At 43.8% G+C, this 16,733-nt stretch overlaps 1 protein-coding gene across 1 annotated transcript; it reads left to right on the top strand.

Moving 5' to 3' along the window:
• Window positions 1-1,293: 1,293 nt before the first annotated feature.
• Window positions 1,294-16,313, top strand: LOC104063995 (homeobox protein CDX-4). The gene is made up of 3 exons (XM_009566282.2): window positions 1,294-1,723; window positions 11,860-12,005; window positions 16,059-16,313. The coding sequence occupies exons 1-3, from the start codon at window positions 1,294-1,296 to the stop codon at window positions 16,311-16,313; spliced, it is 831 nt and encodes a 276-aa protein (XP_009564577.1).
• The last annotated feature ends 420 nt before the right edge of the window (window positions 16,314-16,733 follow it).

Here is a 16,733-nt window from a genome sequence, read left to right as displayed (position 1 = left end):
GACCCTCAAAGAAAAAATACACCTCTGAACAAAGAAAAAACTCATAACACTTTGCACCTGTTTAAGAAAAAATCCCTTTAACAAGTTGGTTCATTAATAAAGGTGCAATTAAGTACCACATCATTAAAGGAACAGGAATGAAAACAGAGCAAATTCTCATTAAGAGACAATGCTAAGGGATCTATCTCATTAAAAAAAAGAAACCAACACTTTCTCTCCTCGCTCCTGCTTATAGGCAATCTCACAGGAATTTGTTACAAACACAGGATTGGTCCTCAAAGTTAGGAAACTACTTTTTTTGAGCTAAAAACCTATAATTTCTTCCGTATATTTCTAAGAAAAGTGAATAAGCACAGCAATGAGAACAGAAAACCCTTTAGGGAAAACCACCACTCATTTCAATATCACAAACAAGACACAAGCATAGGGAAAGTGACAAATTCTGCATTCTCTCCAGAACAGATTCTCTTTCTGTTACCAGGGTCAGTCAGACTCGAGACACTTCAATCACTGTGGCAAGCAGCCAGCTCATGAATAGGCTGCCTAACATCAACAAGACTATTCGTATGAACAAATGCTCAAACTGACTATGAGACTTCTTGTATACCCTTTGTAATGTTAAAATCTGCAGGATTACTGGGGTTTCCAAGTGCTCTCCCACATGGACTAAGAGCTGAAGTCAAGAAGGGTGCTCGTGAGGAAGTGGGTAAGAGCTGAGTTAAACTGGGCTGGTGCTTTGTTTTCAGTTGAAGATAAACAATATAACACATCCTAACAGAACTCCTGGAAGGCAGAAACCAGGCTGTTACCGTAGCCTCGTGCCTGGAGCGAGGTTGTGATATGCACTGACCAAGAAAAGTGCTGCTGTTAGTGTGAGAGCAGTTACTGGTAACTCCGGACACAGCTTTGCCTGAGGACCACCAGACTGCAAACCACATTCAAAAGTATCAAACTGGGATGACAATACATAAAGGATCTGTGAGAAAGGAAGCACTGGAACTAGCAGCAAGGTGGGGTTGCCTGCATGGTCAGCCCTTCATTTGAATGCAAATGTAATTTTGGGGCAGGCAGTTATCTGTGACATCAGGCGGGACCTTAGTAAACTGTTACCACCAGCACCTGGTAAAACCATTGTTAATCATGTGTAGTAAAGGGACATCAGGGCCAGCTTAAGTCATTTATAGAGCCAGGCAGGGCTAGAAAGGAGAGAGAAAGAAAGAGGAGGGGAAGAGAGATCAAGCAAATTGTGAGGAGCAGGATGCCCCAGCAAGACAAAGCCAGGCTGTGAGCATCATGTATGTGAGTTACCTTTTGGATAAAGAGACCAGCATGTACCCAGGATCTGCGAGGGGTAACAGCAACCTGCCAGTGCAGAACTTTGTGTCTACTCCAGCCTATTCCGATTACATGGGATATCATCATGTGCCAACTCTGGACGCCCATGGACAGCCGGCGGGAGCCTGGGGATCTCACTACGGCCCACAGAGGGAGGACTGGAACGCTTACGGCCCAGGACCTTCCAGCACGGTGGCTGCGGCACAGCTCAATGGCTCGCCTCCTGCCCAGGTCTCCTACAGCTCTGCTGATTACAGCTCCCTTCATCCTGCTGGAGCTGGGGGGTTGCCGCCTGTAGAAACAATTAATGCACAGCAAATCTCTCCCAGCAGCCAAAGGCACAGCTCTTACGAGTGGATGAGGAAAACGGTGCAATCCACTTCTACAGGTAGGAGGGCACTAACGCTTTGTGTTGAGAAGAGATTTAACTTTTTTTGCATTGCTGGGGGCAGGGGTTGGCAGGTTCCCTGTTTAGAGGGAAGCATACAGAAAAGTCCAAACTGCTCTGAAGGATTCTTGTGCTAGCAGTTAAATACTGGTTCAATTATGGGATGCTGGATTTGATCAGCTGACTATTCCTTCCGTTTCTTTCATGACCTTTACCTCTCAGGCAAATGAAAAGCAATGTCCTTAGTGAAGTATTTTCACTGCAGATATTAAAAATTTGTGATATCAAATAACTGCTTTTAATAGGAGTCCTGTAGATTGGAACAAAGCAGCAGGTCTGTAGAGAGAAATCATTATCGTACTGTATTTCACCACCACCAGTACTTTGCCTGTTTTCCTCAAGTTTTAGAGTGCAGATGAAAAGTTCAAGTAAAACATATACGGGAGGGGCGTGAAAATAACACTTTGTATTAGAAAGAACCTCTCTAAACCTCAGGCCACTGAAATGGAATGAGATGTGCAAGATCAAACAATGAGTCGGTGCTTTAAAAGACGAATGATAAGGAAAGGCTTGCATTGCTTTGCAACGGTAACTCTCCTAATATGCAGGAATACAAAGATCCATGGTAACACAATCAGTTAATACAGTTACAGATCAGTCTCCAATGCATGGTAGCTGACGAGCACAAAACAATTCTTCAATCATATTTAACCAGCAAAAATAAGGCATAAAGCATGAGGAAAAGGTTCTGTTTGATTGCGATGAGGGACTACAGAAAAAAATATTAAAAAAAAAAAAAATCTGTGCCGTGTGAGAATAGAAAAAAAATGTGAAACAAGAAATGGGAGAAGGACATGAAAAAGAGGGAAAACTGCCTGAAATGAACAGAGGCACAACCCACTATATAGAAGTATCGGACCCTCTGAAGTGCTGAGCAGCTCTGACATGCAACAAGATCAGCAGAAATTAAGGATGCTCAATGCCTCCCCTAAGGAGACACTTTCAGTATTTCACTGTCACATCCCAGGAAGGATCCTTTCCTCCCACTCCAGCTCTCTTCCGCACATGCCTGGAAAGAACAGTTTTCCAAGCAAGTACTGAATAAATCTCTGATGGGAAAGTACTTAAAACATGCTTTAGCAAAATGAAAGCATTAAAATAACGCATCAAATTGGTATGGACAGACTGAGCCATCCTCACTCCTGCTGACCACAACTTCAGCACACAGGGAGTCCACAGAGGTCGTAGGTGGATTTTTACTCTGGGTGAACAAGAGTTTGAGGGGGAATGAAAGAGCAGTTGGGTTTTTTTTTAAATCCTCTTTGTTCTTCACTGAATTCTACCAAAAAAAAAAAAAAAAACAAAACAAAAGAGAGCCAATCTTGTAAAAACCCACAGCTTATTTTTGAGTAGTCCTGACAAGACCAAGGGAGTTGCTCAAAACAATGTGATTTACAGATAGCAGAATACTTGCTAAAACCCCACCACTTCTGGTTTCTGCTTTACCCAACTGCCTCTTGCTCCTGTGGACTTAAATTGCATCCTCTCTGAGAGAAAGACCCAATTTGATTTGTCTGCATTGTCCTTTTCTAGTGGGGGCACTGTGTGAGAGAGAGAGACATCTATATAATATACAAATATAATATCTAGAGAGTGAGCAATAGACAATAACATTCTAACTGCCTGCCTGAGCAGCATGCTTCTGAATTTCCGCATTTCAAGCCTGGATGGGTCAGAGCAATCATAAGAGGCGCTGGGAGCCTGTCTGGAATGGTCTAACAAGTTATTGAGCATCTTCTCCTCCAAAAGCACTGAAGAAATCAACACGTCGTAGGATCGTACCCTCCCATGTACCCATGGTCCAATTTGAGTCCTTCTGAAGACAGTGGGAGCCTGTCCAGACATTTAATAGGCACTGGGTCATGCTTTAGGGAAAAATCCAGACAAGAATTTGCCCTGCTGCTTCTTCCTCTCTTATTTTTTTTGCCAGCCCAGGAATGCTTAACGCCAATAGATCTGCTTCACCAGAGCTGGTGATTTTTGCTTCACCCGTTCCTTGTCCTCAGTTTAAAAGCAAGAGCATTTTCGGGTTTCCCCATTTTCTGAACAATAAAATAATTTGTTACAATCCCTACTCACAGCAAGGTCAGACTGAGCGATCCGCTCTGAGCACGCAGGAGTTGTGAGTGACCTCAAACGTGTGTTGAGGCTGACTGCAAGGGCTAGTGTTGTTTTCTGGATCCTGATTAAAATCCCCAGCCTTTTCTTTGCTGGAACCCAAAGCTTTTTACATCCCTAAAGCTGTCTACATACACTGAGCACTACTTTCTGGCAAGAACCGTAGGAATTTCAGTCAAGGGTGTGCACAGGCAACAGTGAAGGAATCACCTACTATTTATTAGCTTTCCTTCCTTGTGAAATAGATATGAGCCGTTACTTTAAAGAGGGAAAAACTGAGGCTCAGACTTCCCTGCAGTAATTAGAACAGAAACTAATTAGATGAATGTTATTATTTGTTCATTACTTGTTGCAAAATACTAGTTACCAATAATAATATTTAACTTAGGAAACAGTAATCATTAGGCAAGCAATTTTTGCAAGGTATCGTTGAAAGCATGCAAGAATGTTCCTCTAGCCTTACCCCTTTAGGATGGGGAGAGACTCTTCCCAGAGGTTTTAGTGACATAGTGCAGTCTGAATAACAACTAGAGAAACAAAGCCCAGCACCAATGGCACCTCCAGAGGTTTCCTGGTTAGCTTCCCCTGTTGGTGCTCTGTGGCCTCATCACCTGACAGGTAACAAAACCCTTTACAGAAACCCCTACCACTGCCTCATGCCCTGTGTGTTTCTTGGTGCTCTGTCATCTACACAACTAATTTGGAACAATTATTTCAAGCCTTACTCTGTAACTTTAAAAACAACATCCAATATAAAGCCATGTCTGCAACTGGTGTTTAGTGAAGTTATGATGTTATGCTACGTGAAACCACTGGAGATCTCAGCACTTCATGTGATGCTATCATCCTAGTGTAGTGTTACTGGAATGCATTTCCCGCAGAAAGGACCTAACAAGGCTTTCATCCATCATTCTCTCTCTGGCTAAAGAATGTCTGAATGCTTGTCCCTGCAGCTTTAGAACTGGAGGGACTGGGACTTGATCCTAAATGCAGTGCCCGCAGGATCCAATGCCTGGTCACTGGGTTCTTAGGGATGTTAAGGATACAGAACATAAGTGTGTTTTGACTGAGAACACTCGGAGAAGGAACACATTGACTACTGAGTATTTTCACCCAGGTACACTGCTGGAAAAAGACCTTTCTCTAACCCTTATACTGTTCCTGTCCTCTCTCCTAAACCACCAGACTGGAAGGGTGAGCAAAGCCAAGGCACCTGGCAATCGTAACAGAGGAGAGAACAAAGCCAAGACACCTAGGGATTTGAGGTGGCAGTGCCACACACACACAGAGCACAGTTACAGGAGAACTCTTTGATGGGAAGCAGAATAAAGCTACCTTAGAATAAGTTCTCAATCTCATCCCGTTGATCTCAGTATTTCCACAGAGGTGTGCAGTCACTCATGCAGGAGCAGACTCGACTTTCTCCCTTCATAGAAAACAGCACACATCTGTGAAAAAGCTGTGCCCAAAACAGTGAGTTTGAACAGCGAACTGCCAGGCGGTTCCAGCAGCCACAAGACCTTGCTCACATGGCTGAACATACAGCACAAGGTCTTCACTTACATCACCATTAAACCGGGAGGGAAGAAGTTTTGAAACAGATAAACTAATTCTGAGCAGAGACTTTTCCTACAGATGACAACTCTCCTGTCATTCCTGTTCAAAAGTAGTTCACTCTAAGAGACAGTTTCAGCGGTGCTGATGGCAGGCACTGATAGCACCTCTACCAAAGGCACTGTAACCACACAGCATCTCATCTGTGAGGAAGGAAGAGGTTATATTCTCTGAAACTAGGAAGAGAAACAAGCCTCTTAAGAAGCCATTCCTGCAAAATGCTGAATGCCTAAAGAAAACACAACACTTGGAAAAGAGTTCCATTAACCAATTGCTTCTTAGTCTCTGTAGTCACTGGCAACAGGATTTCCCCTGCCCTTGCCATTAGGAATCCCCTTCCACCGTTTACAGGCTGGGTCCTTCTGCCAAACCAAATCCATGCAGGGCAGTCTGCCCAGTCATTGCTTGAGGGTGATCAAAATTCCTCTGTTTTGGATTCAGTCACTTCTGGATGATGAAGGTGAACAGCAAAGTTTACACTTGCAAAGCCAAGGCCAGAAGTTAGCCGAAGAGCTTTACTACAGAACAGCAGAATAGCATATTCCAAAATGGAAATATTAGAGTTTTAAATGTAAATCAGAACAGAGTGAAAATTCTTTAAATCTGTTGGAAGGTTCCAATCCTATGATTCTGTTCTGCTCTTTTCAGCATGAATCCTCTGAACACACATAACGAGAACAAATGATCAAGACCCAGCAGAAAACACAAACACTGAATTTCACCATATTTCACAAACCTTTTGCATCCAGCTTTGTACCAATGAACGGCCCTGCTCATCACAATAACGCTGCTAGCAGGGATGTTCTCACTTAAATTATGCAGGACTGGATCCATGGAACAGTTTGTAACACAATGGCAGTGTGTGTTTAATTTAGCTTTGCAGAGCAGCACATGCAGCACAATGTCCATCTTCAGAACATTTAAAATTACTTCCATTTCAACCTTCACTGAAGGCACTTAAATTGTACTGGGGAGAATTTGCTTCTTGCTTTTTCTACCCTTTTAATGTGCATAAATGTTCAGAGATAGTCCCAAAATGAAACTCTGAGAGCTGCTCTTTGGCAGTCCCTATCTTTATAAACTCCAAACCTAGCACTAAGCTCTCTCTCAGTTCTGAGCTAACATAAAGATGCAGATCTGAACTGAACATACCTTCAGGCCAGAAAGCTGTTTCTTAAGGTGATTTAAAGGGACCTCCAGTCATCAAGTACGGACATTAGCTCCCCTGAAACAGTGTTAAACTGTGGGATGCTTAGTAAGTAATCTGACAGTAATCCCACATCGTTCTACGATAAAACATCTTCTGCCTAACTTAGGCAGCTTCTGGATGTTATGAACGACACCAGTTCCACTGGACAAAGAGTATTCCTGAAAAGTTAAGAGGCACTGAAGGAGGGGCCAGGCTAGTTCTAATGCTAATGTATTTTGCTTTGTAAACTAGTTGTGAGGTCCGATGGTGGGGTTTTTTTTACCTTTCCTGGCCTACATTGTCTGAGGTTTTGAGGCCTATCTGTCATATTGAGGCAACAGACCCTTTCAACACTTCTCTTTGCTTTGATATGCACTCTTGTCTCTTCCTTCTCCCTCTTTTCTTCAGGAGTTATATTGCCGGAAAGGGTGATGATTTTCACAGCAAATAAAGAGGCCTTCTCCCAGCTTTATTGTCTTCAGAAGAAATGCTCTGTGAATTTTATGGCCAATGGGAAGCTGTTCCCTTCCCCCAACCCAAAACTTGGCCAGTCACAAAAATTGCTGGAGTGGGTGTGATGGAACAGGATTGTTAAACTGCAGCTCAGGAGAAATTTGCCAAGCCTGTAGTGTCCTATTTCCAAAGGTACTCTTCAACAGTCACTGCTGGCAAAACAGCGTTTTGACAGGACTCTCTGTTTTGGAACAGCTCATTCATGCCAGAAACCCCCCTCCCCACACAAAGGCAGGCACACTGCAAAGGTAGCTGCTTCAAAGCTCCTGTGTTTCATATCTCTACCACCAACTGCCAACAACCTCTCCAACCACTTGCAGCTCCATGGTACAACTGTCTGTGGCAGAATGCACTGCCAACAAAATTCACATGATATTGCTGCTTAAACCAATAATCTGTCATTAACAGATTAATTACGATTGCAGAAAGTTAAATGTTGGTAATTTCACTCACCTAAGTGAGTAACATAAGCAGGATATGCCTAAAGAACTGAATTAAAATATTGACTGTTATCGTTCATCATTAAATTCTACCATTATCTCCTAAAGAAGGCTGGAAAGTGGAGAACAGCCCTTCTGCTGTCTCTGGGGTGGGTTCATTAGTACCACCTCAGATGTGACTCAGGTAATACTGCTCCTGAAATAAACTGCACCACTGTAAATAAAACCAGAAGGTCTGCAAGATTTGACTCAGAATGCAAGATTATGGATCTATTCCATTTAACAGATGGAATTCAGAGCCTCAAGGCCCAAACGGTTTAGCAATAGGTTTTGTTGCTGCTGTTTGTTAACTTTGGCAAATAGAAGCGTGCTTTGTCTTTGCAAGGAAATACCATATGCAGGCTCATCCTGACCCAGCATCTGAAAAAGGCACCAGGGACATCAATGAGAGTCTGGGTGAAGGCCTAACAGACTGAAATAGACTGCCAGAACTAAGAGTCCTCTCCACCTTGGCAGATCTCAGCTCCCTCTGCTGTCTCTGACAGAGTGTGTTCCTCTACACAACAAATCAAATTATTAAAGACAAGAATTATGCGGTAAATCATAGAGAATCTTTCTCAGATTGTTGTTGACTTTTAGGAAGGAAATGTTCTCCTTTTGCTTTTCTACTGTTTACTTTATTCTCTTAACTTACTTTAAAGAAAGGAATTAGATATGAAAGCTCCCAATCTTCCTTCAAAGAGAAACCCAATATTATCATTCCTACCAAAAATACACTGAAAGCTACTGATATGAAAACAAAGGATTTAATGGGAGAAAGTTCTGTTTTCCATATACATTTAATTTCTTCTCCAGTTTAAAAAGCAAAATTCCCAACTCTCTCCTACTCAGATAATAAGGGTTTAAGCACTTCAAACCAGAAACAGGAAGGCTTATCTTGAAGTTTACCCCCTTATTTTGGCCATAGAAGAACATCTGATATCTGTCTCTGGCTTCTGAATGAGAATAGATTTCAAGATAAGATCACCTTGTTGCTCTTTTGTTCACTCCATCTTAACAACACAAAAGAGCCTAAGGAACAGTTTAAACATCTATCTTGTCCCATAGAATGACCTCGATTTCTCATTTAAGGAGGTAAAAACCTAACCAAACCCAAGGCTAGAGAGATCAAAAGTTACAAAATACCAGGCGAGGCATTAAAGCACCCCAGGCGACCATATGTTAAACAAACAATTTACACTTCCAATGAATGAAAACAAATGTCCTAGCATTTTCGTGGGCTGAACCGAGTCACTACTATTCTTTAGAGACTCTAAAATTCTTACCATAATGTTGTACAATTAACAGCACTTTTCACTCGATTATCAGTGTAAACATAATTGGGCTAATTCTGCTTTCACTACAGTTTCCCAGTGATAGAAATGCCTCTGAGATGAGAATGTCATAGAATCATGGAATGGCTTGGGTTGGAAGGGATCTTCAAGCCCATCCAGTTCCACCCCCTGGGACACCTCCCACTGGATCAGGCTGCCCGAGGTCCCATCCAACCTGGCCTTGAACCCCTCCAGGGATGGGGCAGCCACCACTGCTCTGGGCAACCTGGGCCAGGGCCTCCCCACCCTCACAGCAAAACATTTCTTCCTAATGTGTAATCTAAATCTTCCCTCTTTCAGCTGAAAACCATTCCCCCTCATCCTCTCCCTGCACTGCCTGATCACGGGGCCCTCCCCAGCTCTCCTGGAGCTCCTTCAGTACTGGAAGCTGCTCTAAGATCTCCCTGGAGCTTTCTGTTCTCCACGGTGAGCAAGCTAAACAAGAATGTCATGTGTATCTGCCCCAGCCAAGCACAGCACAGCAGCCCCCTCACAGGGAAGGTAACAGATCTGAGGCAAAGGGAGGTTTCCCTGCATGGACTGAGCACAAACCCCAGCTTAAGGAATGAACACAAACACACACAAATCTATTTTTCCTGTTGGAATAGTCCAGGTAAACAGGCTGATGGCCTCAATTCTCACAGCACTGTAAACTCACTGTTAATGTCTAGTGCTTTCCCAGGATTGAACACCATGGAGCATGGAAGCTGAAGCATCAAACTGTGATGTAGACCTTGTTCTCCAAGCCTGGGAAAACTCCTAAAACGCTGTCATGTAGGGTGAACTAGTTATCACCCACCACCAGAGGTGTTTACAGCATTGCACTGACCAGGACTTCCACATCTCTGTATCTAGGATGTACACAAACAGCACAAAAAGGAGCAGAGCTTGCAGAAACTTCCAATGCAAACCATACTTTGGTGAGCCAAAAATCTTAACTAGTGAAGTCCCGACTGCCACATGCTGGGACAGAAAAAAGTGAGATGACCCTCAAGCCATTACCACACAGTGCGAGCACCAAGTGGGAGGCAAGGTGAACTTTAACCATGTTTAGCTATTAAAGCCAAGAGACATCGCATTTGCGTCCACTGTTGAGGGAAAAAGCACTAACCCACAAAACTAAATCATAAATTAAAGGATGAATTACTTCCAGATTCTGCTCTGAGTGTGACTTCAGCTTCAAAAGCAAGAGGAGCTGGAAGGAGGGGCTGGGCAGAAATTGGGCCTGTGACCGCACTGACAGAGGAAAGCTTCAGCTCTCCTCTCTTGTTGGGGAAACTGTTTTTTCTGGGGTGCTGTGCCATGTCATGACATGGGGATCTACTCAGAGACTGACACTGGACCAGCTCCCTGCCTGAAAATCTATTCCAGTCCTTTCCACTCAAAATTAGCTGCTCTTACTAGGAGTGCAGTCATCGTGAGTCTGAGGAACCTGTTCTTTGAAGAGCTAAGCATGCATACATTCAGAAAAAGCTCTGTCAGCAAACGCGAGCTGCTGTATGAAGTGACACCTGCAGCACCAGCAGCCGGTTACAGTCAGCCGGCCACAATGTGCCTTGAGTTCTGTGCATCATCTGAGAGATCCTGAACCCAAGGGGGCTGTTCTGATGTAGCGACCACCAAGGACACAATTCACCTAGTGATTCACCCTCAGTATCACAGCAGAACGGCCTGCAAAATAACCACCCAACTAAAAGTAGATCTCCTGGCCCAGAGAGGTCGCAATCTAAATAGAAAATGTGAAGGAATGTTCATATAAACATAAACAGAGAAGGAAGCACAAAAAAAAAAAAGGGTCAGACTGTGGTTAGGGAACAGGTAACACTGGTGTTAGCACAACAATGATCCAGCCTTTCAAAAATGAAGACCTTAGGCTGGGGCTCCCGGGCCTTGGTTTTAAGCAAGTGTTGATCTTTGCTGTATTGTGGGTGAGAAAGGCAGCATCAGTGTCTGTCTCATTCGCAATTCTCTTTCACTAATGCCAACACTGTCCTCAGAAATTATCCTGTATGGAACCCCTAAAATCTCAGCTACTGGCATCTGTGCTCACCGGCTCCTGTCATATGCCATTACCTTGTAACCACCCAGACACCACTGAGCTGCATCTGCTTCAGCCTCTGCACCCACAGCTGAGAGGACGCAGAAGTGCTGCCTGCAGAGTAACAGACGCTGCAGTCCTACCCTTGTTCAATGTCCTTTGTTCAGTAGTACTGCTTTCTTTTTATTGTCACCTGAAAATCTGTTACTACTCCCTGTGCTATTATCAAGCCACAGACAGACTGTGCCAGACTTGAAGGAGCAACACAACCTCCAAATTGCAGTAACAATCACAATATTGTATTGATTTTTATAGCAACAAGAAGTGAGGAACATTGGAAGCTGTCAGTATTTTCTATGCAGTAAAAGCTCCTTCATCATTTCCTTCTGAAGCAGGTAGCAGTGTACCAGCTTTAGGGACAGAGCAATTCCACACCAAACAGGAAGCCTGCACCAGAGCTGGGAACAGAAACCAGGTTTCCTGGCTCCTTGTTCTTAACAAGAACACTATCCCTCTCCCTAATGATAATACAGGGGTGATAAAGGATATGAGAAGCATCTTATCACCTCTTTACTAAGGAGCAAACCCAAAATCTGATGGTCTGAACCTCTTGTGTTGTAAATCAAGCCTGCGTCCACAGCAGTCCAGGGAGTTACTCTGGGTAAGTTACTCTGGCACAGAGAATCAGGCCTAAAACACCCACAAACATTTTCAAATGTAAAACCAGATATTTTGTGTTACTAAAGTTAAAAAATCCTAGCTTGAAGCAATGTGTTCTTCTTTCAACACAGGTAAAACAAGAACAAGAGAGAAGTACCGCGTGGTTTACACAGATCATCAGAGACTAGAATTAGAGAAGGAATTTCATTACAACAGATACATTACAATCAGGAGGAAGTCTGAACTTGCTGCAAACCTAAGGCTTTCTGAGAGACAGGTAGAGTATGGATCACCCGTTCAGGATTGCCTTTGAATTTGTTATTGCTGAGGAGGACATAGCCCTACTGGTTGAGAACACAAAAATCTAATGCCTCCAATACCCAAACGATGTGACAAGGTTCCCTTTACAGGGTAGGAACTCAAATTGTCCCCCTGAATGGCCTGCACTCATTTCTAAAAAGCCCATCAGCACTGCTTCAGCGCTCATAGTGAAACGGCAGCACCCTGCAACAGCACAGACAAAGCAAACACCAGTCTTACCCACAGTTCTCAGAAACAAGAGTTTAGAACTACTGACACACCCTCTCTGTTTTATTGGGGTAGCAGTGGCAGAGAGAAGTTTTTGCTGAAATTGATAAAGCAGAAGTCCCGGTTCTGCTGCAGTCAATGGGAATCCTGTAACAGATCCAACAGGGTCACACAGATAACATCTGTTATCCCATAACAGATTCAACAGGGTTACCTTCAGAATGGAAGTGCTGAGCTCAGGTATGTCCAGGACATTTGAAGGTATTTGTTTCTTTGTCTGCCTTTTATCTTTTGTTAAAGATTTCCTATGTATGTGTTACACCTTTCTCCTATGCCTATTTCCCCTCACCCCCTCCAGATTCTCTCAAATACTCTCACCTCGTCAGTCAAAACACAACCGTTTCTGGTCAAAAGACACACAATCGTTGCTCTGGAACCCCTCTGTGCCACATTCTTCAGCCCAGTGCCAGCCATTGCCAAAGCGAAGCAAGCCGGTAACCTCTGGCTCTCGAGACCTTCTGCTGCCTCACACCAGCCATGGAGACGAGGTGCCAGGCAGGGTCTCCCACAAAGGCCTCGCATCACGGCTGAGCACCCCTGGGTGTCCCTCGGGAGCTCCTGAGGCACAACACTGAAGACAGCAGCAAGACAGTTAAAAGCTTTACTGCAGGACCTCCCCGAACAGATCTCAGAACACGATAAGCCTGTTTCTGGCCTTGTCTATTTGCAACCCGGCACAGCACTGATTTCTCGGTCCTGTATTATTCAGTATTATTCACTGAAGATCATGCCTGACTCGCCGTTGTTTTATGAGCTCTACTGAGCAGGGACAGGTCCAAACCCACTTCATTACAGCACTGCCCATCCAAGTTGAACCTATCGTACACAGCCCGTGCTGAAAGAGCTGAGAGAAATCAAGCAGCAAATACCCATTTTGCACTTATTTCTCAATCTGCTGCTGGACGCAAGTATTTCATTATTGAAAATGAAGATTATTTCAAGTGGGTATAAAAATATGCTGTATGGCTTTTTGCTGGCTGTTAAAACATTAATAACCTCACTTCATTATGCTGAGTTTAAAAATTATGACCCTGCTCCTGTAAACAACCAGCAATATTTACTCTAAACTTCCTAGTTCAATGCTAATTCCTGAAAACCCCTTTGTCTCAGTACAGTTGAATTCATGAGAGGAAAAAGATGCAATATATTTCTTTGACATATATTGTCAACATGGGGGGAAACATGGCCACGGTTTTTGCAATGCTTGCCTTTTTTCAGCACCAATATATGTCATGAATGAAATTAATTCCCACGCATAAAGCCTATGAACACATAAGATTAAGAAGGGAATACCTGATCTGTACTCCCTACACCTCCCTTATACACATGAATGAAACAATCCCATTGCATAACCATGACTGAACACACACTGCCCTACTTCAACCCCACTGCACTCCGCCAAAAACCTGCAAAGATTTTCTGGAAAAGTTTTTCTCCTTGTTATGCTAAAATCCCAGCCAGGACACTAGAAGGAATATCTCAAGACAAAAAGGACAAAGAACAATTGGTTAGACAAGGAACGAAAGATGTAATATCTACAGAAGCGAAAATGCAAAATGAAGCACTGCTAATATAGGAAGGATACAGAAATAAAGGAGGTAGATAGGACAAGAAAGAAGAGAGAAAATTAGACATCGGGGCAAGAGTTAATCCTACAACTGAACAGTGGAAAAAGAAATTCCAAAAGGCAGGAGGGCAGCAGGTGAAGAACAAGTCAGAGAGGTGCCAGTGACCATGTTTGCTCCTAGTCTTGCATTACAGACCTATATTGGCTTGTAGCCGTCTGGTAACTGGCAGGCAACCTTGAATTGCCTACTATCATTCTCTCTGGATCTCTGCTGCAGATTCTGCATCCCTGTGTAATAAAAATCCAGAGCAAAACTCTAAATTCAAAGGCAGGTAAGAACGCTGAAGCAAGAGGGGAATTCTGAAACAGATGTTAGTCTGGTTTTCAGACTGTTTCGTCTTTTCACACATGGGTGAAACAGCTCTCAGCACGATAAGAATGCAAGAGGTCTGATAGCATTTGAGACTGGTTTTGGGAAACATCATTTGGGACTCGAACAATATCCTGGAAACTAAGACAACAAACCACACTGCCAAATGTCTCACATGGTAGCCTGAGATTTAAGAGACCTCATTACAGTTTCCACAAGCTTTGCATGTACCTGAATTCCTCAGCTCTAAAATGGGAATAATAATGCCTCGGGGATAACACCGAGACTGTCAGAGACTCCTTAAGATGTTTTGTGGGACTTCAGCACTGGTTTTCTTTTAAAACACAACCTAGTAGCCACGGATGTTATCGCTTCTTATTGTTTTACCACCTTTCTGATCATCATTCTCTTTCCCTTTCTAGCTTCTAGCAAAGAATAATGAAACAAATCACTATTTCTCAGCAAACCACTGATTTTTCTTTGGGTTATAGAAAACGGTGACAGAAGTTTTTCCTCTGCCATCTGAAAACCAACAAGAAAACACAACATATCTGAATGAGGTAGCTTGACCCATTACACTGAGATAGACACAACACAGAGCCACTTCCAGAGATAAGCTGGTGTGCACTGCTCTAAATCCAGTACTGGGGATTCACATCTGCAGACATTTCAGGTGGCATAGAACGTTCACCCTTTCACACCTGAACAAGTTCTGCTGTATTTTCAGTTGACCATTACTCATCAACTTCATCTTGTGTCCTCACTTGTTCTGTCCTAATCAAAACTCATAAGTTCTTTGCAGAGAGCTTATGAGTTTAGTCTGTTTAGTCTAATTTAGTCTGTTCTTGGTAACATTTAAGAGCAACACACTGTTCAGATGACATGGTCAAGTAGGCATGGTGGTGTTGGGCTGATGATTGGACTTGATGACGTAGGTCTCTTCCAACCTTAATGATTCTATGACTCTCATCTCAGAGGGAGATCTTTTAAAAAATGATCTAGAATTGGCAGTTAACTGGCAGTGTAGGTTGTCTGCTGTGTTACACAGCATGTTATAGTAAAGTGATGCTAGTTAACAGAGCTTATTTCTCAATAACGATTTAACTTGCTCTTTGCAGAGCTTCTTCCCACAAGACGACAGCGTCCCTGTGACAGGGCAGTGGCTGTGGCATCAAGCAGTGGACTGGGTGGGAAGCAGCAGCAGAGTCAGGTTCCATCTGCGATGCAATAAAAGGAACTGAGTTACTGAGGCACCGCTCATGCCATATCTTGGAAGTAACATTGCACAGCGAGTACCAATTGGTGATATTCTGCTTAGGAGTGTATTTCCATGGCCTTACACGTTGGAGCTGCCCAAATGATGTGCAGCATCCAAACAGGAACACTTCTGGGCCTCAGTTTATAAACCGTTAGCAGTTCTTGACTTGCTCTGACTAGGGTTTATAATTTTCAATGTGAAGATATTCTCAGATGCTTTTGGCTATCGCTGTGACACACGAGATTCTGTTTCGTTAGATTTTGTACCAAAAATCCACCCTAAACCCAAAGCTTGCTCCATAAAGAAATACCTCCTAAAATAAAACTAGCACTGAAAAAACCCTCTTTTTATTAAGCTATTAATAAGTATTTTATTACCATACTGGAAAGATTACCTGCCTGTTACCAGTCCATTGTCTGTTTGCCACTGCCTTTCTTGCTGGCCCTCACACAACTGGTAGTTCCTACCACCCTTGACAGTGTACAGTATTGCATGCAATTAGTACACTATCAGTGACTGAAAAAACATTTCCTCTGCTCCTCTGCAGGTGAAAATCTGGTTCCAGAATCGCAGAGCCAAAGAAAGAAAATTAATGAAGAAGAAAATGACTCATTTTGATGGCAGCAATCTTGCTTCTATGCAGAGTGACTCTGGCTCCGTGAGCCCGATGCCAGTTCCTGACCAACAGACTCATTCAGAAATGCCCAGTTCCTTATTCACCCCTCCACCTCCTCCAGCTCCGCTTCCCATGAATGGTTTGCAGCACAACGGGAACCTGCAGCAGGTGGTGGCCTCGCAGTAAGGCTGCCTGGAGAGCTGCTGTACAGCAAACACTATGAACTGCCAGTCCATAGAGCACTATGGGATGAGAGAGAGCACAGCTGGAGGAGGCCCCAGCAGGACACAGCTCTGTGCACATCGCTTCAAGTACCGGAAACCCAGAGCCACTGCCAGCTCTGCAGGACATCCCCAGTTCCCAAAGGCAAGGGAACTGCTGTGCCCCAGGAGGCCAAGGTGCAGGAAGCCTCTACCAGAGGATGCCCTGCTGAGTCTGTGCCGTGGGACAAGCATCCCTACAGCCACACAGCCAGGTGGGCAGGCACTGGGCGGGAGAAGAGCCGAGGAGCACGCACGGCCACTTCTTGCAGTATACTGCAGGCAAAAAATCCACAAAAATGGGCCGCAGGCAATACAGCATCGCTAAGGCAGTAACAGCAGCTCT

The sequence above is a fragment of the Cuculus canorus genome, chromosome 10, assembly GCF_017976375.1.
Source record: "Cuculus canorus isolate bCucCan1 chromosome 10, bCucCan1.pri, whole genome shotgun sequence".
NCBI classification, from domain to species: Eukaryota; Metazoa; Chordata; class Aves; order Cuculiformes; family Cuculidae; genus Cuculus; species Cuculus canorus.
This window is presented reverse-complemented; position numbering and strand designations above follow the sequence as displayed.

Coding starts and splice junctions, on each gene's coding strand:
- LOC104063995 (XM_009566282.2), top strand. CDS start 1,294: ATGTATGTGAGTTACCTTTTGGATAAAGAGACCAGCATGTACCCAGGA. Junction 1,724..11,859: donor GGTGCAATCCACTTCTACAG/GTAGGAGGGCAC, acceptor CTTTCAACACAG/GTAAAACAAGAACAAGAGAG. Junction 12,006..16,058: donor TAAGGCTTTCTGAGAGACAG/GTAGAGTATGGA, acceptor GCTCCTCTGCAG/GTGAAAATCTGGTTCCAGAA.